At 36.9% G+C, this 17,116-nt stretch overlaps 3 protein-coding genes across 4 annotated transcripts in view; 2 read left to right on the top strand and 1 right to left on the bottom strand.

Annotated features, from left to right (window-relative positions):
• LOC107724178 (sodium/potassium-transporting ATPase subunit beta-1-interacting protein 3-like) overlaps window positions 1–2,539 on the top strand; it is a 58,445-nt gene extending 55,906 nt beyond the window's left edge. The window contains exon 7 of the mRNA XM_016532986.1: window positions 967–2,539. Within this exon, the coding sequence (XP_016388472.1) occupies window positions 967–976 (10 nt within the window). The 3' untranslated portion in view covers window positions 977–2,539. The remainder of the gene's footprint in view (window positions 1–966) is intronic.
• A 2,491-nt stretch (window positions 2,540–5,030) lies between these two features.
• On the bottom strand, window positions 5,031–10,956 carry birc7 (baculoviral IAP repeat containing 7). Of its 2 annotated transcripts, XM_016533036.1 has the most exons (7): window positions 10,255–10,956; window positions 9,120–9,219; window positions 8,767–8,848; window positions 8,627–8,666; window positions 6,661–6,873; window positions 5,651–5,704; window positions 5,031–5,462 (listed from the first exon to the last, which is right to left on the bottom strand). In XM_016533036.1, the coding sequence occupies exons 1-7, from the start codon at window positions 10,928–10,930 to the stop codon at window positions 5,260–5,262; spliced, it is 1,368 nt and encodes a 455-aa protein (XP_016388522.1). In that variant the 5' UTR covers window positions 10,931–10,956; the 3' UTR covers window positions 5,031–5,259. The 2 variants fall into 2 exon arrangements, with proteins under 2 accessions (XP_016388522.1, XP_016388524.1); XM_016533038.1 differs by lacking the exons at window positions 5,651–5,704; window positions 6,661–6,873 and having other exon boundaries at window positions 10,255–10,954.
• Window positions 10,957–11,522: 566 nt separating this feature from the next.
• Window positions 11,523–17,116, top strand: part of LOC107724177 (probable ATP-dependent RNA helicase DDX23) — a 14,221-nt gene continuing 8,627 nt past the window's right edge. The window contains exons 1-7 of the mRNA XM_016532985.1: window positions 11,523–11,601; window positions 12,131–12,312; window positions 12,400–12,501; window positions 13,156–13,249; window positions 13,331–13,396; window positions 13,475–13,613; window positions 13,749–13,882. Coding sequence (XP_016388471.1) covers window positions 12,131–12,312; window positions 12,400–12,501; window positions 13,156–13,249; window positions 13,331–13,396; window positions 13,475–13,613; window positions 13,749–13,882 — 717 coding nt within the window. The 5' untranslated portion in view covers window positions 11,523–11,601. The remainder of the gene's footprint in view (window positions 11,602–12,130; window positions 12,313–12,399; window positions 12,502–13,155; window positions 13,250–13,330; window positions 13,397–13,474; window positions 13,614–13,748; window positions 13,883–17,116) is intronic.

Here is a 17,116-nt window from a genome sequence, read left to right as displayed (position 1 = left end):
TATATATATATATATATATATGTATGTGTGTGTGTGTGTGTGTGTGTGTGTGCACATTCACAAGTAAATTTGAATTTTTAGTACTGTAATTAGAGGTTGATTGAAAGTGGATTTTGCTAATACCAATATTTAAGGTGGGAAAACAGGCCAATAAACCAGTTAATAAGCTGATAGTTAATATGATTGTCAAAAATATGAATGAAAACTTCCACTTAATGTAAAATGGATGGTGCTAAACTTTATTACACATTTAACAAATAATGATTTATCCATGAAAATGTTTTGTAATTATTAAATAAAATAAAAATTTTAGATACACTAATGTGTGAAGGATCAGGGGTGATAAGACCAAGGCAGCATTTATTTGATCAAAAATACAGTAAATCAGTAATATTGTGAAATATCATTACTATTTAAAATACCTGTCTTTTTTATATATACATTTTTTTTTCCTGTGATGAAAAGCTCAGTTTTCAGCAGCCATTACTACACTGATGTCAATTTTGAAAACAGTTGTGCTGCTAAGTATTTTTGCAGAAACTGTTTGTTTATTTATTTATTATATTATATTATGAATTAAACATTTAGGATTCCTTGTGAATAAGTTCAAAAGAACAGCATTTATTTGAAATTATAATATTTTGTAATATTTTTATGGTCACCTTTGACCAATTTAATTTATCCTTGCTGAATACATTTATTAAAACTTTTTTTTTTTTTTACCATATTGACCCCAGGCATTTGAAAAGTAGTGTATACATTTAAACTGAACCAAAAAGTAACACTTAAAATAACAATCTCATAATAAAATAACATAAAAGAAAGAAGTGATATACAAAATTAATCCCAGAACACTCCAAATAACAACCATCAGCAGCAAGCAACTATCAGTGCCAAAATGATCTGTTAAGCTGATATATCGGTTGACTCTAATAACATTTCTTTTTGTCTTTTGCTGTTTTTCAGGTCTTCGTAAATGAAAGTGTGTTGTGAAGAAGAGCCGCTCTGCCCATTCCTCCTCTCTGCTCCTCACCTCCTGCCTCTCCTCTGTTTAAAACGCTTCCTAATCGCCCTAAATCAGCCCTTTCTGGAGTACTGGAGAATTGGCTCTCTGACTCCCAGCTCTGGACAAAACACAGCTGCTCCATCAGACGCTCTGGCACATTGTTCCAGCTGCCTCATTTAGACGCTCTTACAAGTGGATGTAAAACATATCCAAACAAAAAGGCCCAGTATTTTGTTGGTGTGGTGTGTGGTCCATGCGTGCGAGTTATTCAAGGGGAGTTCAGATGTTGAGGTTCACCGATTTCCAGCTCTGTTTGTGTGTGTGTGGAGGAGGGCCACTGTGTGCTGTTTACCTTCACACTGGAGGATTTGCACAGTAAAACTGAGCAGGGAGCCGAGATGAGGAAAACGGGTGCGGCCCCAAAAAAAAAAAAAGACAAAGCAAGTTGACCTCCTGTGGCAGTCAAAAATAGAAACAAAGGAAGTGTAAAATATAAATACAAGAAACAATTAGAGCTTTTCTGAGTTGTTTTGTGTCAGTTTGATGTACAATTCTCATAATTCACTGTAAAATTCAGTTTTAGTCTTTTTTTTTTGTTTTAAGACTTGATTTATATGCAGTGAACCCCAAATCACTGTATTTAGACACTCAGATCACACTAAACAATGTATAATAGTCATTAAATTAGATCAAATATACATCTGGCTGATTTGTTTTCAGATGCTTATTAACTGATTTGCACCTAATGCAATGAAATTAGTGCATTTTCAGTGTTTTGGGGTTACTGTGCATGCTGTCAGTATTTTTTATGTTAATAATCATCATTTATTGCACAATGTGTTTGTATCAGCCTTTAGATCGAACATAAACTAGTTTGGGCTTCCTCTGGTAGTCAGTCAGTACTGGCAGTACAATTATTACATAACCTCAATTGATATTATAACAGGACTGGCTGATGTTATGAAACAGAAAATGGTTCTTTCATCTGAATGGTGCTTGTAATCAAATATTAGTTTGTGAATAAATCGTCAGCATGTCGTTCTATGAATATGAGTAGCGGTTGAGTGGCTGTCAATGTCTTTCACTGTAGATGCAGAGCTACTGTAGCTTGTTTACTGGAAACATAAACCTCAAAGCACAAATGACTGACTTGACATGTATCATAGTATGTATGACATGTTTTGAAGAGCGGGACTGTGTATTTCTTTCCAAATTGAGATGTGAAGGCCAAAGGTCAGTATGTATTTTCTAACTTTCATAGTCACATAGTTGCCTGTTATCCCAGATGTTTCATATCATGAGACTTATGTACTGTATTGGCAGCATTTTGGGTGCTTGTGGCCTGATGGTAAAGGAACTGGACATATTGTAGTCTTAAAGGAATAGTTTGTCCTTGCTATTGCTTATAAGTCTTTATTTTCCCCTTGAAATGCAAAAAGGAGAACTTTTGAAAAATGCTCATGTTGCTCTTTTTCCAATCAAACAAAGCACCATAAAAGTGGTCGCTCTTAAAAATAAAGGTTCTTTATTGCATCTGTGGTTCCATGAAGAGACTTTAACATCAATGGAACCGTTCTATTACACACAAAAGGTTCTTCATATTGTTCTTTACTAAGAAATATAAAAATAGTTCTTTAAAAAACTGTTCACTGCAAGGTTATTTGGGTAACCAAACATGGTTCTTCTATCAATGGCAACCCCCTTTTGACACCTGTATTTTTAAGAGTGCATGTGACTACTGTATGTTCAAAGTCATCTGAAGTCATGCAATAGCTTTGTGCTTTTGTTATTTGGAAAAAAGCAGCTTGAACATTCTACAGAACATCTTCTTTTGTGTTCCTCAGAAGTAAGCAAATCAACAGTTTTGTATCAACATAAGGGCGAGTAAATGATGAAAATGCTCATTTTTAGATGAACTGCTCCTTTAAATGTTGAAGTTAGGGGAAGTCGTAACAATTAGCAATTAGCTAAATGGCAAAATCTAACGTTTTCAGCTTAATAACATTAGCTTACAGTTATCTTGTTCAATGTTCTGGTAGATCCTCATATTGGTCATGAATCTATCCTGCCCCCTAGTGATCAATGTCTTTCTGTACAAGACAACTTTACTCTATGGACCAGGAAAATTGCATTTTGTACCACTCTCTGAAAACACTCATGTACATTTGTAATGGTAGAGTTTAGGATATTCAACATACTCCGGCAATGGTAGTCTGCTGCAGAAGTGTTATAAGGAGAAAAAGAATGATATAGATTTATATCACACCTCTCCCCTCGTCTGTATGTCTCTGTCTCTTTTTACAGGTGTTTTTTTGTAAGCACTTTTTGTATCTCTTTTCTGTGTTTGGTCTCTTCTCCATAGTTCTTCATTGACTGCCTGTCCATCAACACATGTTTGCTGACCAGAGTGTAAATAGATGTTTGTTAATAAAAGTATGCTTTTCATCTGCTGACTACACGTCTTGTTTGTGTTTGGATTGGTGCTTCTGTCTCTTTCTTTGGCCCACAAACATGAGTAAACAGACACACATCCTACAAGCCCCCTCTGCAAATAGAAGAGGTCAAAATCACTGTCCTGTGCCTATTTTGGTGTTCCCAATCAAAAATGGCCGGCCTTTTAAAGATTTCTCATTATGCTTATATTATCACTAAATCTTGGAGTCAGTGTTTTTTTGTATTGATCTGAGCTTATGCACCTCAGCTCATTGATCTGAGCTTATGCACCTCAGGTTTTGGATGAAAATTTTTTTTTGTTGTAATTTTGTCAATATTGTTGGGGGGGGGGTTGTTATACCTTCTGCGAGTAAAGTCTGTAGGTGTTAGTCCAATGCGAAAACATTATCATTTTCAAAAAAGAAAATCCTCTACGGGTCAAAACAACTGTTACTGAGGGTTAAAGCAGCACTATGTAACTTTTTCTGTGTTCAAAATTTGCTAAATGTATATAATGAGCGAGTACATCATGAATTCATCTTCCAAACCGCGTTTTTGTCTTATTCCGAATCACTCCGGTACACTTATAATAAGTACTTATATTTGGACTATTGTAGCCTGGTCGGGTCGTCACCGCTGCGGAGGAACACATACCTGCATGAATCGCCATAGACATAAATTTAGAGAAGTAGCTCCGGTTGGAATGTTCTTTCGCGGGATGTGTGCAGTTCTGTTTATTAACCGCTAGAGCGCCAAAAGTTACATAGTGCTGCTTTAATATGTAACAGAAGCAGAGCTTTGACAAAGATGTGCAATGCAAATTATTTTATTAATGAAAATAGAAGTGCAATGTTAATACAGTAATAATGAAATATTATTCTACAATATGGTCTCTTATAAACTGCCATCTGAAAATTCATTTAAAGGGGTCATATGATGCTTTTTTAAAGATCATTATTTGGTGTATTTGGTGTAACAGAATATGTTGACATGCTTTAATGTTCAAAAAACACATTATTTTTCAAATACTGTACATTATTGTAGGTCCTCTATTTTGAGACTTTAGTCTTTGCAACTTCAGGGATCTTATCTATGCACAATCAGCTTGTAACACTCCAAAGAGAAAGGAAAACTTGAAATCGCATCATATGACCCCTTTAATATATTTTTTTAAGATTTAAAATGTACAAAAAGCTGTTGACTTTGGCATGACACAAAATCAACTTTGGTTTTGTCCAGAACTTGCAAGCATGCAAAACATTTTAAAGTACTGTAGGGTCCAAAAGTCCACATAAGAAAAATGTTTTTTATGATTTTTTTTTTACATCATTAATATACTGCTCTATGTACAGATATGCTTTTTGTACAGATGATCAGATGTTCTTGCAGCTAAAGTGCTGCTGTCATTAAATTATGGGGAAAACCCAAATTACTATGACATTCTGAAATTAATGTTAATATTTCAAGCAACAAAGCATCTCACTAAAACTGATATATAAATAATGCTATTTAAACTTATATTACTATTACATAATATATATATATATTTTTTTTATTTTTTTATTTTATTTATTTATTTATTTTTCCTCAAATGTATTAAATTAGACTTTAGATGTGAAGTGGACTTTTGGACCCCTGTAGCTTTAATGTATAGCCAAATATCAAGCAATATGTCTTTGTGTCAGAGCACTGATGCTGATTTGGAAGCTATTTATAACATTTGAGTATTTTTTCACTATATATCCCGAGTGCAGTACAATTCTTGCTAATGACACTGTTGTGCAACAGTATGTCGCTGTGTATGAACGTGTGTTTGCGCTTCATGACATGAATGCTCGCACACTCCCCCGGATGACTGCCCTGCATATGGGGCAGTGGCGCAGACTGGCTGCGCAGTCGGTGCAGACGACCAGGTGGCCACAGGGGATGAAGACCATGGAGACGAGTTTGTCCATGCAGATCTTACAGGTCCTCTCTTCCTGAAGCTGTCGCAGCTGTTCCTCTGGACTCAGGTCTGATCGCACTGAAAAACACACACAAATGCACAAGTTAGGACATTTCAAATCAGTCTGGGTCAGTTGAGATGATTGATAGTATGATCTGTTTCATCCCAGAGGCTACTAGATGGAGAGAAGATTAAGATATACCCAAACACACACACACACACACACACACACATTATAAGTGCAACGAGAGCGTGTTAATATGAACCTTTCTCCCTGTCTGAGACATGCGTTCTTGGTGTTCTCTGCCTCCCCACAGTCTCTGAGGGAACAAACCATCCACATGTTAGAGGAATGAATGGCACACATTATCAGAAAATTAAAAGACAAGTTCACAAATTTAAAGTATGTCATTATTTATTTACTAATCCATAAGTGATTTCAGATCTTAGGGGGTGCTCACACAAAACACATCTACAAGCGCGAGACCCAAGAGGATGGGAAAAGTATGCAGGTTGTCAAATGTATTTAAAACTTATTTTAATTTGATGTCATTGATGGCAAATTAAAAACATGTCGTTCATGCAAGAAAAAGCAGTGAGGTGCATAGCAACAAATTGGTCAAATACATTAATCTAGTTCTTGTTTATATGGAATAGCAAAAAAAAAAATTAGTGCAGTGGAATGCAAAAAATGTTGATGCAAATCTTGGGCTGTTTTTATTCTGTGGAACACAAAAAAATAGAATGTTGTGTTCCATGGAATAAAGCTCTATAAAATGAAAAACTGCCAAGGTCAGGATTTTTTATTTCTCCTTTTGTGGTCCAAAAAAATGAAGGGCATGCGACATCAACAACACCCTGAGTGAGTAAATAATAACTGAATTTTAATTTTAGGGTGAAATATCCCTTCAAATAGCCTATCTCCTTTATCTAGCCAGGGTAGCACCATATATTTAATTTTTGACTGAATGAAAATGAAGCTGTGAGGGATAGAAGTACAGTGCGTTCAATGGATTGTACTGTTGTTTTTAACAACATACAGATTGTTCAGCAGATGAAACATCTTTCTGGAAAAAAAAAACTTTCTGTACAGTAAAACTACAGTAAGTTGTGAGTTGTGAAAACTTTATACAGAACATGACAGTGTAAAGACTGTAAGTCTATCCCTTGTTTTCCTCCGCGTTAAATTCAATGGTCAATAGCATGCTTTAAATGATGTCAACTTTAGGTTACGTAATTGAGGTTTGTTGTATACTGATAGAGGGTTTGGAAACACCTGGTCTGGGCTCCCCCGTCTGCCTTTCCTCCTCCTCGGCCTGCAGGACGTCGCTCACCAGGTCAGAGACTGAGGTGTAGTGTGAGCCAGTGAGCAGGTAGTGTGACTGCACCAGACTCTCCACTAGCGAGTGCTGGAAACCCATCTGCAGCACCGCCTGCACCACAGGGGACAACATGGCTGCCGCCACTGAGTTCTGCCCACCCAGCACCTCTGCCAGCGGGACAGCACACAGGAACATGAGTGCATGCGTAAGAGGGACTGTGCACTTCACTTGTGAGGGCCACATTTGCAAAAACATTCTTAGTGAGAAAGTTATCACTAGTAAAAATTTTCATAAATGGGCCTAATGGGTTTTAATTAAAATCTAAAAATGCTTTAAAGGAATAGTTCACACAAAAATCAATATTTGCTTAAAATGTACTCACCCTCAGGCTATCCAAGATGTATATGAGTTGGGAACAGAACAGATTTGGAGAAATGTAGCATTACATCACTTGCTCACCAATAGATCCTATGCAGTAAATGGGTGCCGTCAGAATGAGAGTCCAAACAGCTTTTTCACTGCAGAAAACCATATTATAGACAGAAGACTTAAATTTTTGCTGGAACGGTTTGAAGTTTCGGTAGACATTAATTAATGGACTCATGTGGACTACTTGTGGAACAATGTGATGTTTTTATCAGCTGTTTGGACTCTCATTCTGACGGCACCCATTCACTGCAGAAGATCCATTGGTGAACAAGTGATGTAACGCTACATTTCTCAATATCTGTTCCCATGAAGAAACAAACTCATCTATACCTTGGATGGCCTGAGAGTGGGTACATTTTCAGCAAATGTTCATTTTTGGCCGAACTTTTCCTTTAAATGTGTAGTAATTTGCTTAATTTAGAAACTACAAAGTCTTTTCTAGGTCCTCACAAGTAGAAGTATAAAAAGAGCTTGTGTGTATGATATGTTACGCAAAGCAAGATATTGCTGCGGCTAATTTATTCAGTGATTTATGCAAAGAATCAGTTCAGGTGTGTTTGTTTACCAGCAGCACACATTAATTTAAAACGGCAAAACTGCATCACAAAAGACTTCAAGTTAGAGTTACACAGATCATCATCATTGTTAGTTTGTTAGGAAAGAGAAGAAGAGAAGGTCCTTCGCCTGGGTGAAAAATAAGTTGTGAGCACTGGAATAATAATAATAACAACTCCTGAGGAACTTAACATGCATGGCAGCACAAAATGCAACCTGATATTTCCTGCTTATTACACAGCTTCTTGCCCCAGAAATAAATACAGTAAATACTGATTTGAGTTTATTTGATTGTTTTAGAGACAGAATACACATACAGCTATGTAGGAATCACTGAATTCCATGTCATGGACAATGGTTATTATATTCAGAAATATTTGAGTGCTGAATGCTGTGAGTGACCAATCAGAATCAAGTATTCTAGAGAGCCGTGTAATAAGCACACAGAAGAGTCTGTTTATCCATATAACACAAGCACTACCTACAAACATGCAACATTTTACAGGACATAAGAATTGCAGGAAATATGTAAAGACAGGGGTTTTCAAATAGGGGTCTGTAGACGCCCCCAGGGGCCACAGGGGGGTGCTAATGGGTCCTTGGAAAATTTGACATAATATTACTAAATGTATTCTAACAGAAGTAAGAAACATATCTGGATATAGTTTGGTGAAACTTACCAATTTTCTTTATTACCAGTTACATGGCTCTACTTTTAAGCAATAAGCTGCACAAATACATTTGAAATTAATTGAAAATAATATATAGTATAATTTGCTCTATACATCAACATATAAAATAAAACGGTCTTTCTTTATATTTTGGTGAGGAGCCCCTTGCAGGGGATCATCATTTTTGGAGTCCATAGTTTCATTTAAACATTTGAAAACCCCTGAACTGTTACACCTTTAAAAAAGTTCTTTTGGATTGACTTGCCTGATGTAATGTTTCCTGCAGTTGATGATGGAGATCCACCCTTTAAAACAAAGAAAAACATTTCAAATCTATGGCAATCTTGCAAATATAGCTGTTAAATGAACCGTGAACTGATGATTAGGTGCATCATTATTACTTACCATGCTCTCATTCATGTTGAAGTAAGACTGCTGGACATTGCTCACATATTCCCGTCCTCTGGATTGAAGCAAATATTCACATCTTTGGAAGCACATAGACAATATTATTAATGAGTACACATGCACTAAAAACACCAAAACAACATCAATTTGGTATGAAACTATTTAGATTTTAATGCACAAAATGTCTCTTTAGTATTCACTAATTACTTTGTATTATTGTGGAATGAAACCTTCCTTCGTGCTGAAATTCTTTTTTAAGCATCTCTATGTTGTTTTGTGTATTTTTGCGACTTCATATCCCCCTACTGCCTGACATTTCAGTCTAAAAAAAAGCAGAAACAGAAACTCACTGAGGAAACCATTTGGCGTGTTCCTGCCAGGGGTCATCTCCCGGTTCCCAGTTCCTCAGACCACCATCACAGAAGAAACACTTCACATTGTCGTCATGACCTAAGAATCGTACAATCATTACCATCTTCTAAAAAACACATTACATTTAACAGATACAGTGCAGAATATATATCTAAACTTGCAAAAAAGGCTTTTTTCCCTCTAGAATTGCGAGTTTCTAAGTTCTAAGCATGGGTGTCGCTAGGCCAATTTTAGAGGGGCTTTATAGCATACTTTGTAAAGCGATCATGTTGCTATTTTCATTTGAAAATGTAACTTTAAATATAAAACATATTACAGTGCATGTGGCAAAGAGGTTAGAGCATACTTGGGCTAAAGAAAGAGGTTTGTACTAGAAATGCAAACAGTAAAATTTTGGGTTTGTACAGTAAACAGGTGTGTGTGTGTGTGTGTGTGTGTGTGAGAGAGAGAGAGACAGAGATCAGGAAGACTTTGGCTTATTCAGTACTAGAATGTTAACCCATCCATGCAATACAGTGGAATACTGCAATATGTTAGGCTATACCATCCTACCCTATTAGTCAAACATTTATTTATTATTATTATTTTATTATTATACCCTCATTGGGGGCTGAGCCTCCCTAAAATGAAAATTCTACAATCGCCCCTGGTTCTAAGTCATTTCTAATCAACTTTTATAAAGTTCCAACACAACAGTAAACAGCCTCATTTAAATAGGTCCGTTTTAAATTCATTTACATTTTCAAAGAATGTTTTCTATAGGCCTAAATGAACGTTATTGTTTTATGTTTTATTTTGACACTTTATAAGTTAACATATGTGTATTGTTCTTTAATGAGAGCAATTGATATGCCATTTTTGAATGCATATCATCATAATAATGAGCGGCAGGCGCTGCTCGCGCGCTCTCTCGTTCATTCCGTTCATTCACAGTGCGCGTGACTGCCGGCGCGTGATTGTGGTTGCACAAAACAGAAGCAAGAAAGTTTCTCTTCCGCGCCGAGTGGGAACCACACAAAATCCCATAAAACATAATTTCGTGTGGAATTTCATTTCAATGACTTTGTTTTGCTCTCAAAACAACTTTTATCCTTGCTTTAGTCTGGGACGCACCTGTGTAGAAGAAGCCCGCCCGCGCCAGCGCGTCTGGCTGCACCGATGCTCCCGGGGGCCAGTTCTGGTAAGTGGACAGTCTGCTGTCCTCCGACTCCATCTCTGGGCACACCGCCTGTCCAGGCAACACCTGCTCATCCACGGTCAGCCGCTGCAGCTGACTCAAGAGCTGCCCGTCCACAGAGTCAGACGAGCCCAGCGGAACATTGCCCACATCCCTGCCCATCATCAAGCCGCATGCGGGGAAGTGCCTCTCATGCTCCCCCCGCGGAGTGTCTCCGTGAACCCAGTGCCTCAGGATCCCATCGCAGCAGAAGCACTGCACCGTGTCACTGTAGCCCAGATAGTGAAAGCCCGCCCGGGCCAGCTCCGCAGGACTCACGGGCGCGTCTGTGGGCCAGTTTTGGAAAGTCTGGAGTCTCTCGTCCTCACTCCGCATCCCGATCCGCGTGCTGCTCTCGCGCTCATGTCCACGATCTCCCCTCATCCTGCTCTCCTTCCATAGTGGACTGTCCAAGTGTGCTTCAGCCCCCCCTCCGCTGGCCATATAGCCTATTATTGCCAGTAACAGAGCACCGTTTACTAAAGCGCGCACATTTCCAGAATAAGCAGTTGTTAAAATGATCTGCGCTGTGGCCAAGCCCTGAATAGCATTTATACAATAGACGCCTTTCATGTTGATTTTCTCTAACTTTCACATGAACATACCTATCGCCTGTACATATATATTTATATTTTATAGTTATAATTCAAATATTTGTCACATAATTATGTATTTTTGTAATTAAAAAATCATGTAAATAAATAATAATAAAAGCAATCGACATTTCAGGCTATTTTCAAAGTGAACCTTTCACTCATCCAAAGTAATCAGTCAAGCACTGTTAACTACACTGTAAAAAATAAAATAAAAACACAAAACGAAATAAAAAATAAAATCACATCTTGCTGACAATGTTTTGGGATAAAGTAAAAAGCTCATATTATTTCAGGAAGCATTATCTATATTATTATTGTTATTATTATTATTATTATTATTATTATTATTGTTGTTGTTGTTGTTATAGAAATGTCATAGATTTCTAAAATTATTTTTGATTAAGTCTATCAGTCAAGCACTGTTAACTACTTTAAATTCATAATTTTAAACGTTACAAAATTTAGTTTATTTAAAAACAAATTTATAAAAAATTATAATTATTTTTATCGTCGTCGTCAATAGTAAAGGGCTTTTAGACTACATTTCCCATAATCCCCCACCGGAAGTTCGTCATGTTGACGCCAAACATAATGGCGGCTCAGTGAAACGCACAGGCTTCGTAAGCGACTTGATTTTGATCTTTTAAGGTAAGTAAAGGCATCTAATTTCTACTGTTTTAATCACAGTACAGTTGAGCATGTTCCTAATACCTTGATTTTACTCGTTATAGTCATTTTCTGATTTCTAAAGCTTTTGTTTATTGGAGAGAGCAGGCCATTGCTGTTCAGTGTGAGAGTTAAACGATATTATTAAAACTCCAGCGCAAACTCTGTAACTAATATAACATTAGATGTGCACTAATATCTCGCGGGGGAATATTATTGCACATGTAACGTTCTAGTTACATTGTTTAGCCGTGTTGTAATGATTGCATTTTGACTAAAATGTGACTAATTCTTTTTCCTGAACCAAACGAAATGCTTTTCCTTTCCAATAAGTCTATATAATAATCTGTTAAATATTGATAAATAAATGTTGCACAGTTTTAGGAAACAAAAATACTTTTAAAATGTAAGTGCGTATGATGCAAGCCAATTAATCTTACGCTTACGCAGCCTTGGCGTAAACATCAACAAACCTTGTCAACAATCAAACCTTCTCTCTCCCTCTCTCCAGATGGCGGGCGACTCCTCTGATAAGAAGGACCTGGACGCCGCAGGGAAGGAGCGGGAGTCTCGTAAGCGCAGTCGTTCTCGCTCCAGGGATCGTGACCGGAAAGGATCTCCGGGCAGAGAACGCAAACGGCACCGATCCCGTGAACGCAAGCGCTCCCGCAGCAGATCCAAATCTCCTGACCGGTGTGTAGGGTTATATACCGTTCTTCTCATATCAGTGCTATAATGTATTTGTACTCTAATGCTTAAAATCTTCTTCCGTGTATGTAGAGATCGTCGTCTAAAAGACAAAGAAAGAGACAGAGAAAGGAGCCGCAAAGACAGAGAAAGAGACCGGGACAGACGAGACAAAGACCGGTCCAAGAAATCAAGGTTTGAATCATTCTTGCCTCAAAAAATCTTTTTAGGACCAAACAGTACGGATGACAAGATGACCTGGAGCCAGTGCTTTATGTGACTATATGTGACTTATGTTTATTGATCCTGTCAACAAAATTTTTGATAATATTTTGTGATGTATTGAATTTTTTTTTTTTTTATGTAATATTATGACATTGATACTATAACAAAATCTCTAACACACAAAATATGATGCTGAAAAATGTAAAAAATTATTAAAGTGGAGCTGGTGAAAAATAGTAGCATTAAATACAAATCTGCACGATGTGAGAACAGGAGAAAACAAATCTTATTGTTGAGACAAGAGTTTTGTTTATGCTTAATTGCCAGGCATTGTGTATACATAATGAGATATTTTAAAAATGTAAATAAAAACTATAATATAAAATATGACTATATTAAAGTCGGCATGAAATGGAAGTTGCAATCAATTTTTCTTCCCTATTGTGACGGATATATCCAAGTGATTCTCAAATAAGGAAAAATGGGCACATGAATTAAAGAAAAATTGATGATGTGCAGAAATTTGTTATGAACACTGCAATATTCCATTAAAAGAAGTATTATCAATGTTGATTTCGTGATGACTTTAATACTCGGTTATAAAGTGTTGTTTTTTCCTCCCAGGAGCACTTCTCCTAAATCCAAGGATTTGAAAATAAAGAGGGAGAAGGATGTGAAAAAAGAGGAAGAGGAGGAAAATGAGAAGAAGAAAGAGAAGGTGCTCTATTAGAAGTCATTTCAAGTTTGAATGTTGCGTACTGTGCACTTTTTTTTTTACACTGTTTCTGCACTGTTCCAGGTGCAGCCTCTTTCTCTTGAAGAGCTGCTTGCTAAGAAGAAAGCAGAAGAAGAGGCAGAATCTAAGGTGAAGATTTTTTTTTATATATTTATGCAAATGCATTCCACTGTTGTTGTTTTTTCTAAACATTTGTTCCTGCTCCAGCCCAAGTTCTTGTCTAAAGCAGAGCGGGAAGCTGAGGCCATCAAACGGAGGGAGCAGCAGACAGAGGATCGCCGCAAACAAGTGGACGAGGAGAGGAAGAAACGTAGAATATTTCAGGACATCGGCAGGAAGATGCTAGGTGAGATGCAGGACAACGGCAGCATCTGTAGAAACATGATTATACTTTTAAAATTGGGCTTTTTTGTCATTTAGTTTGTGTCTGCAATGTTCAGTTCTTCTCTTTTCTTATCATCTTACCTAATCCAACTTGCAGAGGATCCTCAGGAGAGAGAACGGCGGGAAAGAAGGGAGCGGATGGAAAGAGAGAACAATGGGAATGATGAAGATGATGGGCGTCAGAAAATTAGAGAAGAAAAAGACAAAGGAAAAGAGCTGCAGGCCATAAAGGTGAAGAGTCCTTCATTGTCTTCACTTACTCAGTTGGAGAAAAGACTAACCACTTTAGATCAATATCTTGGCTGAGAGTAATCGTTACAAAAAATAAATTAGTATTAAACATTTCATTCATTGCCAAACATAGTGGGTATTTGAAAAAACATGAACATTTTTAGAGTACACAGAATTTTAACAGTCACAATTTCATGAACATATACAGAATCACATTGATTAGCAGTTAGCAGAATGTGTCAAGCAGAAAAGTTAACCTGTTAACCTACAGTGGAGCACCAGTGATCCATATATATGTAGATGACTTTAATACTCGGTTATAAAGTGTTGTTTTTTCCTCCCAGGAGCACTTCTCCTAAATCCAAGGATTTGAAAATAAAGAGGGAGAAGGATGTGAAAAAAGAGGAAGAGGAGGAAAATGAGAAGAAGAAAGAGAAGGTGCTCTATTAGAAGTCATTTCAAGTTTGAATGTTGCGTACTGTGCACTTTTTTTTTTACACTGTTTCTGCACTGTTCCAGGTGCAGCCTCTTTCTCTTGAAGAGCTGCTTGCTAAGAAGAAAGCAGAAGAAGAGGCAGAATCTAAGGTGAAGATTTTTTTTTATATATTTATGCAAATGCATTCCACTGTTGTTGTTTTTTCTAAACATTTGTTCCTGCTCCAGCCCAAGTTCTTGTCTAAAGCAGAGCGGGAAGCTGAGGCCATCAAACGGAGGGAGCAGCAGACAGAGGATCGCCGCAAACAAGTGGACGAGGAGAGGAAGAAACGTAGAATATTTCAGGACATCGGCAGGAAGATGCTAGGTGAGATGCAGGACAACGGCAGCATCTGTAGAAACATGATTATACTTTTAAAATTGGGCTTTTTTGTCATTTAGTTTGTGTCTGCAATGTTCAGTTCTTCTCTTTTCTTATCATCTTACCTAATCCAACTTGCAGAGGATCCTCAGGAGAGAGAACGGCGGGAAAGAAGGGAGCGGATGGAAAGAGAGAACAATGGGAATGATGAAGATGATGGGCGTCAGAAAATTAGAGAAGAAAAAGACAAAGGAAAAGAGCTGCAGGCCATAAAGGTGAAGAGTCCTTCATTGTCTTCACTTACTCAGTTGGAGAAAAGACTAACCACTTTAGATCAATATCTTGGCTGAGAGTAATCGTTACAAAAAATAAATTAGTATTAAACATTTCATTCATTGCCAAACATAGTGGGTATTTGAAAAAACATGAACATTTTTAGAGTACACAGAATTTTAACAGTCACAATTTCATGAACATATACAGAATCACATTGATTAGCAGTTAGCAGAATGTGTCAAGCAGAAAAGTTAACCTGTTAACCTACAGTGGAGCACCAGTGATCCATATATATGTACATATATATATATACATTAGGGCTGTCAGTTGATTAAAATCTTTAATTAATTACATGATGTTTCGATTAATTAATCGCAAAATAAATTTGACTGTGAAAATACCCACAAAAGATTATTTAAAGCTGCAGTCTGTAAGTTTTGCCTCTTTGTCGCCATCTCTGTTTGAAAACCTGCAATTGCAGCTGGGTGCGGAATTATCTAGCTTGCGTGGGTTGTGCTCTGGCTTGGCTCCAGCGTGGATTAATCTAATGTTCTGAAGAGTATGTGTGGCAGTCAGTCACCGCACCGGTGTGGATATTTACTGTACTTCAGAATAGGGCTGTGCGATTAATCGAAATCAAATCAAAATCGCGATTTGAGACGTTACGATTTCCTAATCGCAAAGCCTGCGATGTGGACGCGATATTACTCTGTTCCAGAGCATATGCATGACTGCCAGCCTTGAGTTGCAATCTTACTTGCCCTGGGCAAGAGTGAGCGCACCTAATCCCAGGCTATCTGTAATCAGAAGCACATTTATAACTGGAATATAATTTAATTTCATTCACATGTGTTTCATAAACACATAATCCTTTATGGATTACAATCCGCCATCAAAATGATAAGTTTAATTATTCCAGCTGCTGTGAGAAAAGGCTATAAACGATCGGCCACCTGCAGGATCCTCACATGCGATAGCCTAGTAGCTGGGACAACTTCTTTGTTTACAGAAGTGACGTAATGACGCAGTGGCATGCTCGAATTTCCCGCGAAAAACTACCCGTACTACTCACATTAGAAAACATTATTATAAGCTAACCGTTGTGAATCGGGCTAAAGTAAGGCGATAGTTTTGAACACTGGCTGGTTATGTACTTGCTCAAATATTGTTTTCGGATAATTTTTAACTAAAAAAAGTTACGGACTGCAGCTTTAAAGCAATTTTTGTGTTAAAGGAGAAAGTATCAAGTAGACATTACAAATTGTAGCGTAAGAAAGCAATATTTTATTTGATTCAACAAAATTTATTACACATTTAGGCTACAACAGCCTAATGTAAACTATGGAACATAAAAGATGATGATTTGAGAAACATCTCAGTATTTTTTGTTCACACAATGAAAGTCATTGGTAACCAAGAGAGGTTTGAAACGACATGACGGTGAGTAAATGGCAGAATAATTTTTGGGGGGGGTGAACTATCCCTATAATGTTTTTATTATTAGTATATATATTAGTGCAGTCAATCGATTAAAACAATTAACTAATTAATCGCACATTGTTTTTTAAATTAATCGCGATTAATCCCACCTAACAAAGTTTTTAAATATACTTTTATATTGCAATAATTTCACATTTAATCTTCAAATTAATGTATAAACATCATAAAGACAGTATATTTTTTAATATTTGTTTAATGGCATCTTTTTTTTATGACTGAAGGCCAGTATCAATGATACCAATACTGATTTCTCTATAAAATTCTCTATAAAAGAAGCTTCCGTCACTGACGTAGATTTACAGGAAATTATGGTTGTTTTTAAATAAAGAATTTTACATGCTTATTCCCAACCATTTTTTAAGCTTTACAAATCACATCACATCTCAAATGACAAGGGATCAACTTATAATCATGTTTATAATTAGCCTGCATCATTCATAAATTTTATTTATTTATTGTGTTTGTTGTCTTAACGTTTCAGTTAATTCTGCTTTTTATTCATCTTAGCTGCAGATATAGCCTGGCACGTCTTAATTCTATGAGCGCGAGATATCACTTCTCTTTCAGTGCGAAAACTTCTTTATCATTTTCATAAAATAAAGCTCTATAGTATTTAACTTTTCCTCTCCATCGGCGAATGATGATTCTGAAAGAAAACGCGC

The sequence above is a fragment of the Sinocyclocheilus rhinocerous genome, unplaced genomic scaffold (genome assembly GCF_001515625.1).
Source record: "Sinocyclocheilus rhinocerous isolate Xijiao unplaced genomic scaffold, SAMN03320098_v1.1 scaffold184, whole genome shotgun sequence".
NCBI lineage: Eukaryota > Metazoa > Chordata > Actinopteri > Cypriniformes > Cyprinidae > Sinocyclocheilus > Sinocyclocheilus rhinocerous.
The sequence above is the reverse complement of the archived record's forward strand: the minus strand, read 5'-3'. Positions and strand labels throughout refer to the sequence as shown.